Raw genomic sequence first — 18,096 nt, 5'->3', positions numbered from 1 at the left:
GTGAAAGGACCGGACTCAACTTCCTGCAATTTATTTTTGTGAGTTTCTCCAAGGGCTTGAGGTAGAGCTTGCCCCCTGTTCAAAAAGTCTCGGGAACAGCAAAAACTTCAAGTTCTTCTGCCACCAGCACTGGGGACTGTGTGTTTTGTGCTGCAACAGAAGAAAAAGCAACCTGACGCCGTCTACGACGCCGCTGCTGGCTCCGTGTCCTGAAGGCACTGCAGAGGGCACCTCCGTACACTGCACCGCAACCCTGGTCTCACCGTCGATGCCACCTGACTCCACCACTGAGCCGCTGCTTGCACCGCGACCTGTTTCACCTTGTCGCCTTGGTATCTCCAACGATACCGCTCCATGCCGACATCGACGCTGCTGCGTGCACCGTGGTTCGGGGACACCGCTCGTTAGTTACATGATGCACTGTCCTCACCCAGCACCGCAGCTTTGGCCTACCGATTCCGGCACCATTGACTCCAGTTCGTCAGCCAAAGACAGCGATTCAGCAACGACGACGACGCTGCTTGCACCGTGACGAGCACAGCATCACTTCGCACCACAACCCGGGTTTTACCGACGCCGCTGGATGCCCGTCACCGAGCCGCTGCCTGCACCGTGACCTGAGGGCACCACACGCCGCACCGCTGCACTTCACAACACACCCCGATGCCTGCCGATGCCAGCACTCCCGACTTCAACCGCGAGGAGTTCTATCTGCAACACATGTGACTTCAAGGGCATGACGACTCCTGCACTGACCTCCGGAACCGTGGCTCATCGAGAGGTCGACGATGCCCTGCACTTCTAAAGGTACTGTTTTACGGGTCTTCCCGACACCGTAGCTGGCCTGCGATGCCGCGGTCAGCTAGAACTGTTTGGATTTGTTGTTCACGATGCTGTGATACCTCCAGACAGAGCTATTGACTTCAAGGAACTGAATTTCATATCTACTTTGATTACTGAAGATTTCTGAGAACTGTATGGTGGATTTTTAGGGTTCTTGGTCTTGTTTTGGATATATAAAATATTGGATATTTTTCTAAACTGGTGTGGTGTCCTTTTGTAGTGCCTTCACTGTATTACACTTGGGAATGTGCAAATGCCTTACACACTGCCTCTAAGATAAGCCTGGCTGCTCATACCATGCTACCAAGGAGGTGAGCAGGGGTTATTTTAAGAGTGCAACTCCCTTAATTTGACTAGAAGGAAGGGTCCTCATTCGGACAAAGGTGCAAACCCTTGCCAATTGGAGAGCCCCATTTCTGACATTCACCCTAACAAGGATTGTGTTTATTACTTGACTGGGGATCTCACCCCTCTTGACTAATAACCCAATTTCTACCACCTTGAAATTGTGACCAATAAACATTCTTACTCCTGGTGGGTAAACCAACACAGTTTCATGCAAAAGGGCTGGATTGCTACTCAATATACATTGTTTACAGATAGTCAAAATATTTGAGTCCTGTTGTACGTTTGTCTGTGATGCGGTTTGTGTGCGGATTTATGCAGGTTGCAAGATTGTATATTAGCAAAGAAGACCTGTCAGTATCTTGGCAACGTGTCCGGCATCTGTTTCTTGTTTTGTTTTGTCTTGTTACAGTCTGGGTGAGCACATCAGACTTTCACAGCATTACCATCTAAAGTTCACTGCTAATAATATTTCATTAGAAAACACAGGAACATTTGCTGGTCAGTGTTGTACTTGTCCTTTCTGCAGTGTCATCCCCAAACATTTGCCTTTACTCTATTTTTGGAATCCGTTTTTCATGGCATTTAGGACTCTGAGCACTTTACCACTGCTAACTAGTGCTACAGTGCTTTTGCCCTCTCCTTTAAACATGTGGACATTGGATTCCATCCAATTGGGACCTTTAATTCACTTGTAAAACCCCAGTAAAGTGGTACTACATGCACCCATGGCCTGTAAATTAAATGATCCTAGGAAGCCGTCCTCTTTAAATGTGACAACCACTAAAATAGCCTTTTTAAACATCTCAGACCTGCCACTGCAGTTTGTATGTGTGGTTTAATCATCCCTTTTGACCTGTTGACCCTACACACCAGGAGGCAGGGTGCAGTGTATTTAAAAAGTTGGCATTAACTTTTAAGTTTTTATATCCTGGTAAAGTAAAACTCTTAAATTAAATTTGTTTTTCACTACTGTCTACTATAAAGCCTACCTCTCCCATAAGACAACATTGGGTTGCTGTATTACATTTAATAAGTGCTACCACTTGATTGGTAACAGTTAAACCTTTCATGTTTGGTGTCTGAGAAACTGTACTTAAAAATCTTCTTTAATGGTGAAGTTGGATTTTAAGTTATAATTGTGAAAATGCCACTTTTAGAAAGCTGTCTTTTTCCTGCCCTAACTGTTTGGTGCCTGCAGGCTGTTCCTGGGTCACATGACTGTGTTTACTTTGCAGTTTGACTGTTTTTATTCCTCCCAGACAGCCACACAATCGAGAGATTAGGTGTGCCTGGATGGACTATCACCTGACAGTATGGGAGCAGGATGGCGGAGCTGGCTACTGCCACACTTGCAACGGAATAGGCTGTGCCCTGCCTTCACACACATGACTTGTCACTACTGCATAGTTCATGCATCCAGCCTGGACAGGGGAGGCAGGAAACTTCAATGGATTTTCTAGAAACTTCTCCTACTTCATTGTGGGCACCAGGTATAAATATTGGACCCTGACACCCACTCTTAAGTACACCTCTGAACCTATGAATACTGCATAAGAAGCACTGTTGTGCTGCTTTGCTGCAAGGACTACAGCCACCGTGCTGCTCTGGTACTCTGCTGTTCTGCTGCCTGCTGCTCTGCATGCTGGGAAGGAAGACTGGACCTGCACCCTTCATCCCAAGCTGAAGTGGCTTGAATGCTCAGCTGACTGACCTCATGTTCTCTTCTGAGCTTCAGAGACATAACAAGCGCCAGAGGCTACCTGCAGCTGGTTAACTGATCTACTGCCTGGACCTGCAACTGGGCCTGCTTGAGCCCTGCTGGCCTCTACTGAAGTGAGTTCCTGACCCCAAAAAAGTGCCCCTCAGGTCCTAGACCCTTGGTATGGCTCAGGTTGGCTCTCTCCTCAGTGAAAAGAAGAAATCCTGAGGTTTTGGGCTCTTCTCGAATGGGCCTATTTGCGCCAGGATCTTGCTGCCCACCAACGCGGAGCTCTAGTGAACCCAATTCTTCGAGTCACAGTGACTGCCAGCGACGCCCTGATATGCAAGATCTGCACTTCAAACTACAGCATCCACAACTCACGGTAACCCCCAATGTGATGCTCCAGCAATGACAGTCCAGTCCAGAGCAAAGAGTTCTCTTCTACCATGAATGGAACTCTTTGCTCTGGACTTTAAAGGTAACCCTTTCAGCAGAACTAACCTGGTCCCTGTGTTCGGCCAAAGCTACATCGCAGTCGGCCCTAACTTGTGATTTTAACCCGGTCTTGCACGATCAGATAACTTTGAGTGCCGCTTTGTACTTTAAGGTAAGTGCAGTGGACAACCCAATATACCCTTGACGGCTCGGGCAAATATGAATAAACAGGTAGAAGGGTGCCTTTAAGAGATTTGTTTGGTAAATAGTTTGTATAGTTTCGATTCCTAATTGAAGGTAGGGTAGTTATATACCTACAGATTTATTAGTTGTCGCTTTTTGAATACTTAAATCAGCTTAGTTTGTCAGAGTCAGGATTGAGTAAAGTGCGAATGAATCATCACATATTAGCCTGAATACAATAAAATCAATAAACCAAAAGGAGGAGATACAAGCGGGTGTATATATAAAAATTGAATTTATATTTCTAGTTCAAAAGGGTACTTCAAATTACAACAATTATTAATACAATGAAAGGAAATATTTCAATATTTGATGCCTTCACTTTCAAATTGATCAAACACTTTTTCACAACAATATATAGTCATTTCTCTGGAAAACAGTGTGATTGTCGACGTTTCGGTCTTTAGGTTTTCTTTACCAAGACCATCCTCCGGACAATTTTATTTACAAGGTTGACCCCTTAATGTCTTGACAATATCCCAGTGCAAAGAGTCAGAATTTTTTGCTTCGTTCTTCCAAGAATATTGTAGTGTTTATCTCAAATCACTATGAGTTATTTTATCCAATGAAAATCAAACGGGACGTGGAGTCCTCAATTCGTAACTGCCCGGTATATCGTAGTCAATAAAGTTCAGATGATTGTCAAAAAGCCCACGTCTTAATCTGTGGGTTATTTGGATCTCAAAAAACTCTGTGTGGCGGACCTACTCTTGTGTCTGTTTACCGACACCGTTAAATGTTCAAGTAGTTATAAAGATGTCAGCGAGTTAATCTGGCTGTTCTGAAGGTTTGAGTCTTGCATACACGTCTAGACGGCGAACCTTATTAATAATTGTTGTAATTTGAAGTACCCTTTTGAGCTAGAAATATAAATTCAATTTTTACATATACACCCGCTTGTATCTCCTCCTTTTGGTTTATTGATTTTATTGTATTCAGGCTAATATGTGATGATTCATTCGCACATTAATCAATCCTGACTCTGACAAACTAAGCTGATTTAAGTATTCAAAAAGTGACAACTAATAAATCGGTAGGTATATAACTACCCTACCTTCAATTAAGAATCAAAACTATACAAACTATTCACCAAACAAATCCCTTGAAGGCACCCTTCTACCCGCTTTGTACTTTAGGCACTTTAGTTACCTGAAATCTTTTAAATTGCATGTCTCCGGTTCTACTTATTGGATTCTTATCATTTTGGTGTCAAATAATTTATGAAATTTTACTCTATTTTTGTAAATTAGTGTGTGATTATTTTTGTGTTATGTTTTCACTTTATTACTGTTTGAAGTGCTGCATGCACATTGCCTCTGCGTTACGCCTAACTAATTTTGTGCCAAGTTACCAGAGGGTTAAGCACATGTTAATTTGGGATTTGCTTGTGTTTTACCCTGAGAGAGAGTGTGGTTGCTGCTTTAGTAGGATTACACCTCCCTCAACCAGTAACCCAAATCATCTGTCTGGAGCTTTTTCAGGTTTATCAAATCCCTCACCCTCTCTCAATATGTAGCTGAGTTTGTAGAACTTAGCTTGATTTCATCCTGACAGTGCTGCCCACTGGAAATCAAAGGAAGCGTTGGAGGCCTATGGACAGCTGGGGTGCTGTCATTGCCCAGTTTGGTTTGAATTAGTTTCATGTGCCTCTGTACCCAGAAACGCCCTTTTCATGAGCATTGTACCAGCTGAGCAAAGATTAGACATGGACAACAGGAGTCATGATAGTTTGATCTGCCATAAAAGATGGAAAATGTTTAAACTCCATTACTTATATCCCTGGCGCTTATCAGAATGACTGGAGAAGATCAGGTAGTGTGTGGGAAACTTCCTGATCAAACATGGTGGAGAGGCCCAGTATGATCATTGTAGATATATCTCCATTATCAATGGTCACAAAAGCTTTGAGCTTTATATCAAAGGGGGCTATTTCTGCAGCGTGACTGGCATGGAGAAAAGACTGAGCAGGTTGAACATTTTGCAGGAATTGATTCAACAGAGCTGACCCAGCAATTGGATAATATTTACCTGGGCTCTCTTGATTTTAGTTAAATTTACCAAGGTAAAGGCTTGTTTCAAAGTAGAATCCATGAAGATGTGACACTTTGGGAAATAAATTCGAGTATGAACATCTTATGGAATGAGTACAAGATTAATCTTTGAGCTTTATTGAGTTAAACATTTCTTGACTTAATTTTCATGACTATGTGGCCTACGGCTACTTTGGAAACAGGATAAAACCTAAAGGAATCAGTTTGTTATGAGATGAATGGGAGTCATGAGTATTAGGAGACTGAAAAAAGCACAGCTCTTTTTACACCATTGGGTTTCTCAGCCAGACTTACATTGTTTATCTTATTGTATCCCTGGTTCTGAAATCCTCTGCACTCTTGCTGCACACTGCGTTTGGATAGTCAGTTGGCCATATTTATACTTTGGCTGACAGCCTGTCCACCCTCTGGTGTGAGGGAAGAACCACTTTCACCAAGTTAGTGGGGAAAAGTCTGCAATATCCTGGGAGCCAGGGCATCAGTGGGGTCTCGTCCAAACTGACTGCATCTGTAATGGAAAGAACATCTTTGAAGGATTAACCTTTAACACAAATTATGACAGTGTGCATCACTGCTACTGGAATGTCCATAATTGAAAGGGGATGGTATACATACACAAAGTATAAGATGATCATGAGGACTGTTTCCACTTTTTGAAGTTCAGCTGTGTGCATGGGGGGGCGCACAGCTGTCCAAAGAGCTACTGCATGCTCCCCCCAATGCCCTTTGAATTATGACAGGTATTTGTAATACCATTGGAGCAGGACCAAGATAGATTTGCACAAAGTGGTTATCTGTCTAGAATGGCACAGTGGGTGAAAAATGTTGTCTGAAATGCGGCCCGGGGCAATCACTAGTGGCTGACATTCATTTGAGCATTCCTTCCACTGTTTTGTAGTTTTTGCAGGTTACTTTTGTGATGGTATTCAGTGTCTCCTTAAGGGACAAGGGCTCAATTGTACCATTTTGCAAAGGCTCATAGAGGACTGGAGCTCTGCAGGTGCTCACCGGCCTCCTCTGGCCTCATTAATGTGCACGAGGCACTATATTTTAAAGCCCTTGCAAATATCAGTTTTACGCTGTGACGGATCAGTATATTTGTCCCAGAGCAAACATATTCTTGAGTGGCAAGCTAATCACTGTGCATAAAGTGCGGGTACTTTGACTCGAGAACAGCGCATCGGGCCCCAAGCCCCCCCAGTTTAATAACACTGCGCTAAGCAACTTTATTCGGCCCTTGAGCTCTGCACACTGGACAAAGAAGAAGCAGGTGGTGAGCTGAGAGTGATCATGCGTCTTTTTGACATCTAGGCCATGGTATGGGGCAGCGGGTATTGTTTAGAAGAGGTCCTTTTGTCCACCTACCTAAACTAACAAGGTTTCAGTTTCAAACAAACATTGCCAGCTGTTCCACTGTGCACGCTGCATCCCTGCATCCCAAATACCTCGTGTACACGGCCCCTGCCATCCTTTTTATGGGTCTTGGGGTGACTGTTTGGATAGTTAATGGCGCAGTTTCCTTTTAGCCGAGCATTTTCACGTGCAGGGTTCGGGAAAGAGATTTATTACAGTGCAAACGGTTGTGTCTGGGCTTTCTTTATTTTGTTTCATCAGGAGCGGTCTCAGCAGAGCTGTGATGCGGATGAACACTAGATGTACCCTCCATACCCAATGAGGATGAACTAATTGGGAATACGCAAAGAGTAAACACCTGTCGCAACTCATCCATGATTACTTCATGCACTGTAGTCTGTGTCGTTCTGTTACATCCCTTACATGTCTTGTGTTTACCATACATTAGAACATTGGAATGTTGGGAGCTCTATTGAAGACCATGGAGTGCTCCGGGCTTCTAATGGCCAGTAGAAGCCTGGAGCATCAACATTCCAATGTTTGTTCACAGCTGATGCTGTGAACAAAGGCCTCACGGAGTAGGAGCGGATTTCAATCCCCTCGGGCTCAGTGAGGCCTTTGTTTTACAAATTAGAACATTCTGACCTCTACGGATGGAATGTTCTAATAGCCTGAGAGCCTTCCATATCAAGCTCTACATGCCATTAAAGGCCTGCTTCTTTGTTAAAGGCCCTTGCCATGGGCTCGGGCCTTTAACACTGCATGATGCCATCCATGGTAAATGATCTGCGTCCATTCAGGAGTGAGAAGGAGTAACCCACAGGTATTTACAGAACACAATTGTAGTACAAGCTTACTAGCGGGGAAGTGGGAGTGAGTGAGAGGAATGCGCTGGGTGCAGGTAGATGGGGTAAACATTCAGTCGGTTCCATACAGGAGTGATCGGAGAACAAACTATGGGCATGCACTGTATACAAGCATCCATCCCAGCTCCAGGAGAGTTGAAGAGTAGTTTAAGGATTACATGGGGGCAATTCAGCCAGAGGGAATGCACCTTAGAGTTTACCCAGGCGCAATAGAGGGGTAATCCGCAGGCATGCACAGCTTACAAGCAGCCAGGGCTCTAAACGCCACCGCCCGATGTGCAGGTCGTCTAAGAAATAGTCTATACAAACAAGACGCACAAATGTGGAAAGTCGCAGATCTAGGAGACTACGACCTAATGGCCAGGTGGTACATTAAGCAAGCATCCTTATATCATCGAGATTTAGCAGTGGCAAGTGGATTTCAGACTATGCCTGTCAGGGTCCATCCAGGAGCGTGAAGAACAGCTCTCGACATGTGCTTGTTACAGACAGCTAGGATAAATCACTGTAGGATCCACCCAAGAGCAGCAGAGGAACAACCCAAACCGGGCACTGGTTTCATGCAGGCAGGATTAATGTGCTAGTATTCACCCAGAAGCCCAGAAGAGCAGTCCATGCAGAGGTTATGGCCATAGGCTTTTTCCAGAACCTGGTAGGTCAATACAAGTAACACATAGTTCAACTCCGCGTCCGTTATCTGGACACCCAAGCTGAATGCCCTTTGCGAATCATTAAAAGATGTCAGGACAGGAGAAGAAACAGGAGCGGCCCTCTGGGAGGGTAAGCGACAACGTGTGAGTGGAAGGAGAAGCAGGGCACCCATGTCATGTGATGGTGCTAAGCAGGGCTCTGATAGGTGGAATTATGTTGGGGGTGGAGGCAGAATGTGTAGTCCACAGACCATTGCACTATACAGTAAACAACCAAAAAATGCACCATGTTTCGAAAGCGGCACAGATCTGATCCGTAAAATTCAAAAGATGGGACCGAGGCTTGAATGTGGCAACTGTTTCCAGTCCGTCTCATACAATTCATAAACGATATTTATTATAAGACACCTCTAAAATGTTATTCTGCAGCTCATTGCTGGACAAAATAGATGTTATGATGGTGTTCAAGCTACACAGTGGTGCATTCTAATCTGTAACTCTCCTCCCCCTCCTCACACCCTTCAGTTTGGTCAGCAAAATGGAGATTGCTACGCCTATTACTGGAATACAGTATTTGATGCTGCTAATTATACTTAATTAGTCTTTCCACCATTTAATTAAAATTGTTTCTAATGAATATGCTTTCTTGGCAGGCTCTTCGGTACCACTGGGAATTGTGCAGCCTGCAGTAAACTGATCCCTGCTTTCGAGATGGTGATGAGGGCCAGAGATAATGTTTACCACTTGGACTGCTTCGCCTGCCAGCTCTGCAACCAGAGGTGAGAACGCCGAGGTCCACTCCCGCTCAAAAACAAGAACGAGCCTATGTTGTCACCCGCAGGAACCGGAAACCGATCGCCCACGTGCAGGCCATTAGCCAGAGCCTGTGGAGATCAGGGCTTTAAACACACACCTGCTATAGATGGGCATTTTCCAATGCAAATCATAGCCTGATTGTTTGTGCTAAACCTAGAACGAAGGTCACCTTCAGTTTCCCACACCTCAGAATGTTTGCGTATTTCATTGCTTATGCGGTGCAGATATACAGTTGTAGCCATCTTTAAATGATTAGTATGCAGGCGTGTCTCTGATTACGAGTGCTCCGGGGGCGGATGCGACATTAAAATTAATGACAAACGACAACAGCCGATCTCAGTATTTATCGGCGGCCACAACTGTTGCATATTACAAGCTAAGCCATTCGGAATCGTGTATAACATGGAGGTTTTGCTGACTTCTGTACCAAAAATCTGCATATTCCAGTATTTTCCGAGCTTTTTACCTCGGTAGAATGTGTCAGGTTTGACCTGCTGTATGCACACGAGGAAATCGCTGGGCTGCGACATTTATCACGCTCGGTACTCGTCTATGTGCTAAATTCTGCACAGCTCACAATTCCAACCCCAGTGCACACAGGGGTTTGCACAGCGGCCAGAATTTCCCAGCCCCATTGTAACTTGGGCTAAAGTGCTATATGCAGCCCATTATCATATTAACCAACGTGTGTTTCCACATGTCTTTTGCTGGGAGCCCTTTTCATATAGCACATTGGCAAGATACAGAAATGCTGACGTGGATCAATTGTGGCGTAGCTTCAAGGAGGTGTTGGGGGGGGGGGGGGGGGAGGGAGGGGTATTTGAGGTTTTATCCCCCCACCCGCACCTGCACAAATGTATTTTCTGGTAATTAGTTGGCTACAGGTGCTTTAGCACGGTATGGCGAGGACTCTGTCGGATTTCACAAGGACTTTTTTTACAGAAATACAGACAAAAATGCATACACACTCCCCTCTGTCTTTAGAAGTTTTGGCTTTGTTTACCAAATATTGTGTTTTCTCCCACCTATTTCCCCTACCATTCAGTATTCTTCTCTCTTTCCACTGCCTCTAAAGCCCCTTTCATGAGTCCTCCTTGTCTATAAGATATTTTAAACATTCCATGCCCGAGTGATTGTTGAAAAATCTGAAGCTCTCGCCCCCTGGGCTCAGTGACCAGGCTGCGCTCCTGCGGGCGGTGTAAAGCTGTCCCTCAGGGCCATCACTATTACACGGTAATTCTGCCTTTAAACATGACAAAGACAAGGACGATATTCATATCTTCGAAAGCTCCTCCCTGTCTTCATTTACCCAGAATAAGGTGTCGCCTCACACAGCTGCGGACACGGAGGATGTCACAGAGGGTAACCCCATCAACTGTGATCCTAACTGTGATCCTAATCACATCACATGAAGTGACATCAAACAGCCTTTGACCGTGAACAGTTCATAGGAAGGTTTAAATTAAAATTCTACAGTATGTATCAAGTGGGTGAATATTTTCTAAAATATACAAAAGCCAATAATAGGCAGGCAACCGAGCCAAAGGTGAACCATGGAAGGCTCTGTTGCAACCCCAGCCACACCTTAATGACATGTCTATTTCCGTTCTGTAAGATATCTTGCCATCAATTCCTTGAAGGTGCTGCAGGATGCAGGTGGTGCACAAAAGCACCTGTGCCTACTCTTCAGTGGTGGCTCGCACAGGTAAGAGCGGTGAGGCGGGGAAGGGGCGGGGTGGGAGGTATTGAAAGTCGACAGACCATGGGATAAGTAATATTAAACAAATAAATAAATAAAACCACTTTCTTGGCGATCGCCGACGCGGGGATGTGGTGAGTGCAAAGTATGTGTTTTTATTTATTTATTTATTTATTTATTATTACTGATCCTGTCATCTGTCAAATTCCACTACCCTCCCACCACCCACCCTGCCCCGCCACCTCCTCGCTCTTGCCTGTGTGAGCTGCTACTGCTACTCTTTAGTGTGTATTATACCCTCAAGACATAGCTCATCTGAAAGCTGAAAAAAGCAGAAACATAACGATTGCTTGGAAAATGATATGGGTTACAATGAGCATTCCTAACGGACCAATTAGTAAATTCCATAAAGAAGTGTGATCCTTCTATGGGCCTCAAAATCCAAACAGCTAGAATCTGTGGTGGAATGTACTACTAGGCTCATGGTTCACTCCCCCTTTCACACCATAGATCTAGCATCATCATCCAGTGATGAAGAGTGTGGTGAATGAAATAGTCTCTCCTCTCCCCTATACTATATACAAAACAAACCTGTCATTAGGAACTTCCATCATGAAAATAATGTGTCATTTGTGTGATAGTTTGTAAAAATAAACTGATGCTCAGACACATGCTGAACTTGATTCAGTTTGTTGTTCACATGTGCAGTGCTGCAGTGAAAGGCACGGGCTATCAGCAGAAAGGTTCACACTGCAAATGTGCATGCCCAGCGAGCCCCCTCTCTCAGGACCAGTGCTTGGTTGAGTTTCACAAGCTTGCGCCCTTACCCTCAAATGCAAATGAAAAATATAGCGCTTAAGATCACAAATTGATTTTCTTCTGAACAGCCTAATACTACTACTACTACTACTACTACTACTAATAATAATAATAGTAATAACAATAATCATTTATTTGTCTGACACCGAAGTGGTCTTGGAACACTGTGGGCAAATAACAGAGGATACTATTACTCAACTATCGAAACTGTCTCTCTGTATTAGATGTCTGATTAAAGCATACATTACTTTTATACCAACAATTAGGACCTGTTACACGAGGGGAGTGGAGGGATGTACTCCACGGGTCTGATGGACTACAGCCCACATATTTACAGTTCTCCACCTACCTGGTGGAGACTTCTATGCCTTCAGAGGAGCCGCGGCTGCGAGTGCTACGCTGAAAGCACTGCAGCTTTGCTGTATGAGCACCACCTTCAACATGCATGCACATCAACGTTTCTTTGTTTGTTTTACAAACCTAGGAATAAAAACAAATGTGCCTGGCACACTGAATGTTGCTCCCAGTGTGTGAGGGTAATGTAATAGTTTTCATGTTTTGGCTCGCCAGGTTTTCCTTGGCAGTCCTGAATAAGTAAAAAGGTTGTCAGAATGATGACTGATAACTTTCTGAAAGAAGGCCACACCCCTGAAGACATGAAATGGGTCATAATTGAACAACTGGAGGCAACAAAGTCAACACTGAAAGGAAATGGTTTGAAAAGGAACAGCATTGGATTTATCGACTCTCCACGCAAATAACAGGTCTGAATGACAACATCCCATGAAACAGTGTCCAACTATAATGGGAACACACGCTGATCTGTGCTTTTTGGCTCCAAGGAGCTTACACCGAGATAATGTCTCCCGCTGACCATAACTTGCCTCTTATCTTTTGCTCTCTAATGGTCTATCCTTACATGATATATTTCATTTTCCAGAATCAATGTTCTGAGCCTCGAATGAGCTTATACTGAGATAGTACCTCTTTATGAACACAATTTGCCTTATGCACCCTACCCTGTAATGGTCTAATCTGGGGGGACATATTTCACTATACCTGATTCCCTTGGCACACTATGAAGAAACATGTCAATTATACAAACCGCATCAGCATGATGGAAATATTTCCTCAAGGAGGAGTTTGCTGATATTTTTCTCTTTTTACAGTTATGTACAAAATAATGTTCAAACGTAGTCTTTTCTTAGGGCCTGGTTTAGATATTGGCAGACAGGTTACTTCATCATAGCGGTGACGGATATCCCATCCACCGAAGTGTAAATCCCATTATAGACTATGATATTTATATTTTGGCATACAAACTATCCATCACCGCTGTGACAGAGTAACCCATCCGCCAACAGCTAAACCATGTCCTTCGTCTCCACTGTGCTTTTCACAAGCTGCAAACACATGCTGCAGCTCCAGCTCTCGGCCGCCTCCGTTCTCATGGTGCTGCTTTCGCCATAGCCTTGCTCCCAAATGTGTGAGGCATGCTGGAAGGCTTCTCCCTGGACGCAGCCAACATGCCCACCTGCACTGTAAGGCTTGGCCACTGCTCTCTGACTGATTAGTCGACACCGACTGTGGGCCGAGGGAAGATGCAGAGCTGTGGAGGCCTCAATGTAGGTTTGGATTTGGGCGATCACCCTTGACAAAGTAAGTGCCGGTGATAGGAGGCTTAACAGGGGTGCCGTTTTTCTGACAATACGTCAATGTTGATTGGGATCACTAATTGGTGTGTGATTTCGAAAGTGTCTGACTGCACGTCTCACCCTCTGAGTATCCAGGTAGTAAGAGACTACTCAATGACAAGTATGTTAACCAAGTCTTTTTAATATATTGCATTGTGTGTGATTATCACAGTTATAACATTCATCACAAGCCTTATTACTAAAAGCAGGGCAGAAAACAAACCTCTCCCTGCCGATACATAGCAGTGTATGTTGTTTTCACCTGGCACTGTGCAAAAACAGCACGATGTGTGTTCTTATCTCTGCTGAAATGTGTGTGTACATCCTGTAGCACCTGGTGTCAGGAATATGTGGGGGGGCAGCGCAGGTTGTGGGAGGGGGAGCTAAAACAATTAAAAAAAATACATGCCAGCCTCCTGCTCGCCGCTCTACTTGCCGGTCTTCTCCTCCCCTGGGCACAGGCTGAAGCTCCCAGCTTCCCTGCGGCCAATACCAAATGCTGCTCTCACCATGAGAGCAGCATAGGGATTGGGTGGCGCGCACTGGTTTTGGGCTCCATTGGGAGCTGGGAGCCTGTGCCTGCTGGCCTCTCCACCCAGCATCACAGATCTTAAGATGGCCAGCCAAACCATCATGCGCACTGACAGCAAGGCCCTCCACTCCTCCTACCCCTGCTGCAGTGCTGTGGCCCAGGACCCAAGATTGGGCCACAGGATGAAAAATAAAATGATCTGCATTTATATCATTTTATTTTTAGTTTGCTTTTGCGGGCAGTGGTGCAAAGCTCCTCCGCCGTAGCGGAGGAGCTACCACTGTGTACATCACTGTTTAATTTCTATTTATGAGCCTTGTTATTGTAATCAATGTATGCCACAGACATAATGCGTGCTGACATATAGCAGTGCATGTTGAGTCACTAGGCCCTGCACAAAAAGTATCACGTTGCGAAACACCACCTGCACATTTGAATAGTCTGCATGAGAGTTAATGCAGAACCATGTACAGATGCAAAAACAACAGTTGATGGACAGAATGCAGAACAATGTCATACATTCACCCCAGTACAGAGATCTGGGCCTAAATCCATCGTTTTTTTGCTCACTATGCCGTTCCAGTTTGAACCCAGCCATATGAAATTCTGTCTTGACCCTATGCCTCGTGGGAACAGTCCAGCCTGAACTGCCAAGCCAGGTCCTCCCTGGACTGGAAACAAGCATCCTAGGACCAGTTTCAGGGTTTCAACCCTCTTCAGCCAGGATAGCTTGATTCCAGTGGCATGGAAAGCAAGGGACCCACGTCTGAGCATACCCTTCCCACTCGGGGTGACAAATGCAAAAACAACAGTTGATGGACGGAATTCTTAACACTATCAAACATTCATCCACAGTACAAAGATCCGGGTCTAAGTCTATCATTTCTTTTGCTCACCATGCCATTCCAGTTTTGACCCAGCCATATGCAAATCTGTCTCGACCCTGCTCCCCACGGGACAGTTTAAACTCAGAGCACTTCATGTACAGAAGCATGCTGCCATTTCAATTCAAGGGCACATAAGTTTCATTTATAATGGGACCATTTGCATGATGGTGTAAGTGCGCAGTGAGTGCTTAGTCTTTAACTCTTGTTTGTATTTTCTACGAAAGTACAAAATGATGTGTCTCTCTCCTTTTTTTTCACACAGGAACTCCAATGGAGTAATTCAGAAATCCATAAGCTACGCAATGTAAAACTATTGCCTGCCTTAGTGCTCACACAATCTTGGCCCTGAGGAAAGACATATTGGTCCCCTAGGGTGATATAAACATTATAGCTGAAACATGTCGACCTTTATGAAGGATGTAAGAGGTCACTAATTCCTCGCCACACATCCACCACTTATTTTAATTCCTTGTTTAAGGGTGCCATTATTTTACAAATACTACACCATGTTGGTGGGCAACCAAGAAGACAATTTAAATTCACTCTCTTGTCTCATTTGAGGTATAGAAACATCCCCAAAAATACCTGTTCTGCTGTAAACAGGCATCGAAACACACCGTGACGGGCTGGCTTCATGTCTTGGGTGGGACTTCAATGACAAAGCATACCACCAAACAGGTTGGTGGCTGAGGGGTCTTTTCAAAAAGCCTAAAGTTGTTTTTTTCACACTCTTTTTGTGAGGGATATCTTTAAGGAACTTGGTAGCTTGCTCGCTCCTTTTCGATTAGTGACATTGATATCGGAAGCTGAGTGAACTCTCACTTTTCACTTTCTTCTTTTTAATGCTGTCTGACTGGAGAACCATCCCAAACATACTTTCTACCCGATGTCGTTCCTTTCGGAACTCCCACTTCATGACGAGGGAGGAGAGAATACTCTGTCCATCTGGGATACATGGGCAGCATGCCTAAATTAGGTGTCTCCAAATGTCTTCTGTTGCCTGCAGACCATTTGCTGTACTATTCAATCATCTGCATCCATTTTCTCCATATGTTATACTCCTACTCTTTTACTCCCCCTGCAGCACCCACATGAGCTATTTGCTTTGAGTAATGTTTTGATATATCTGACACGTCTAAGTGTTCTGACATTCATGTATGTTTTCGAAAACCTTTCTGTAGACTTTAAATCTGGCTCTTTGTTTGGCAAAATCTGCAACCCTTTCTACTGTGGGTTTCATGATTGCAACATCTTCTTGCACCCCTTAATAGGTCATACTCATCCCAGTATGACCACCCCCCATTCAAACAGCCCCTGTTGTTCCTCCACTGCTACTTCCTAGATTTGTTCAACTACTGGCTTTCCATTTGCCTTGGGATCACATTTAATTTTTTTATTGGTTTGGTGCCCAGCTTAAATCAATCTCTGGTACTGGGTAGTAGCCCACGGATAACAGTTTTGTTGGATTTTTCAACACATAGGATATTCATTCAATACCTTAAATTACGCAATCCTGTAACATTGCTCAGTGTTTCCTTAGGGGAGATAATTATCTTGTTACTGCACTGATATACATTGTGTATTCTAGCACCATGCCTGTTTCGCTCCATGTTCCATTTTACTGACAGTTCTAAGTTTAATTGTTTGCTTTTTCTCACCACAGTCTTTGTCTTTAGTGATCAATCAACTTCCTTGCACTGTGTGTCTATTCCACTGTCCTTTCTGGAAAACCATGCTACACATTCTCCTTAAGATATATTTTTCATCCCAGACCGTGATCCCTTAGCCCTTGCTCCATGGCCACCATGGTGTCCCCCGAGAAGCCATTTCAGAATTGTTGCTTAAAATGTGACTTTACCATTACAGACGATTTTAAATTAGACCAAAACAACACTTCTACCTGTTCCAAATAGTACATTTAATATGGTAACCCAATGTCATCCTATGGAGAGTTTTTCACTTCCAGGAAATATGAACACTAACAGTTCTTGTCCCTTTTTTAAATACAATGCACCCTTCCCTATGGACTGTTTAAGGACTAAGCTAGGGATGACATATATGATTTGAAAATAGGGCTTAGGCTTTTTATTATCCTTCCAGGTCTATATGGCAGTTTATAACTGCAGCCAGGCTGCCATGGCAGGCAACAGAGATGTTTAACAAAGCTACTTAAGTGGGTGGCATGACAAGTGCTGGAGGCCCACTAGTAGCATTGAATTTACAGGCCCTGGTTACATATAGTATTGTTTCACTAGTCATTTACAAGTACATTAAATGTGCCAATTGGGTGTGAGCCAATTTAACCATGTTGAGAGGAATGATGAGAAGCACTTCAGCACTATTTAGCAAAGGGAGAGTGTGCAGAGTGAGTCCTAAGGCCAACAAAACCAATTGAGCATAAAAGGAAGAGGGAAGGCAAAATGTTTGGAGGAAAAGCATGCTAAGAATGTCAGGCCTGACACCTGGCCTACTAAATAAGGTTAGCCCAGCTGATAAGTGCACTGACAATGACACCATCACCCTTAATTATGTTATGACAGACCATGGCCTCTTAGATATATGACGATGACTACACCAGCCCGATCACAACTGTACATTCTTTTCTGGTATTCATGGTCTAACTTCACGCTTAGATTATTAGATTTCCCAATCTGAGTCTCATTACTTCTGGCATTATCCTCTTGTGATATGCTGGAGTTGTGCCTTTCTGATCATTCGCTTCCATGGATATTGAATTGGAATTTGGACATTTGTACCCTTCCTCTTCCTTATGACAAATGCACCAACAGATCTAAACAGACCGAATCTAAGAAGCTTCTTCGATTCCACATTAGTAGATAAAAGGCAGACAATTTAGGCTCTTTATCTTTGGCCCAGTTGTAATGGGTAACTAGGAAAGCTAATTAGAAATGGCTAATGATAATTAATGCATTATGGAAAACATTGCAGTACTGATGCATCACCAGCACTTGGCTGCCATCTGGAGAACATGAAATAATCTCTGAATGCGCACTTTAACTCAAGCTGAATAGGCATTTGTGATGCTGAAACTGTGCCTTTACCGAAGGAACTACAAGGCCGAGACACTATTGGCACTACATCTCTGACGGTGTGGATCCCAAATACCGGTGGCAGTTATAAGTTACCCTGGACACCTG

General features: G+C 44.1%; 1 protein-coding gene across 6 annotated transcripts in view; it reads left to right on the top strand.

The window, feature by feature from the left end:
• The window catches only part of LMO1 (LIM domain only 1), a 506,754-nt gene that overhangs the window by 441,955 nt on the left and 46,703 nt on the right, over positions 1–18,096 (top strand). For all 6 annotated transcript variants that reach the window (XM_085646830.1, XM_085646832.1, XM_085646834.1 and 3 more), the window contains one exon: positions 9,145–9,270. In XM_085646830.1, coding sequence (XP_085502956.1) covers positions 9,145–9,270 — 126 coding nt within the window. The remainder of the gene's footprint in view (positions 1–9,144; positions 9,271–18,096) is intronic.

The sequence above is a fragment of the Triturus cristatus genome, chromosome 3_2 (assembly GCF_964204655.1).
Source record: "Triturus cristatus chromosome 3_2, aTriCri1.1, whole genome shotgun sequence".
Lineage (NCBI taxonomy): Eukaryota > Metazoa > Chordata > Amphibia > Caudata > Salamandridae > Triturus > Triturus cristatus.
This window is presented reverse-complemented; position numbering and strand designations above follow the sequence as displayed.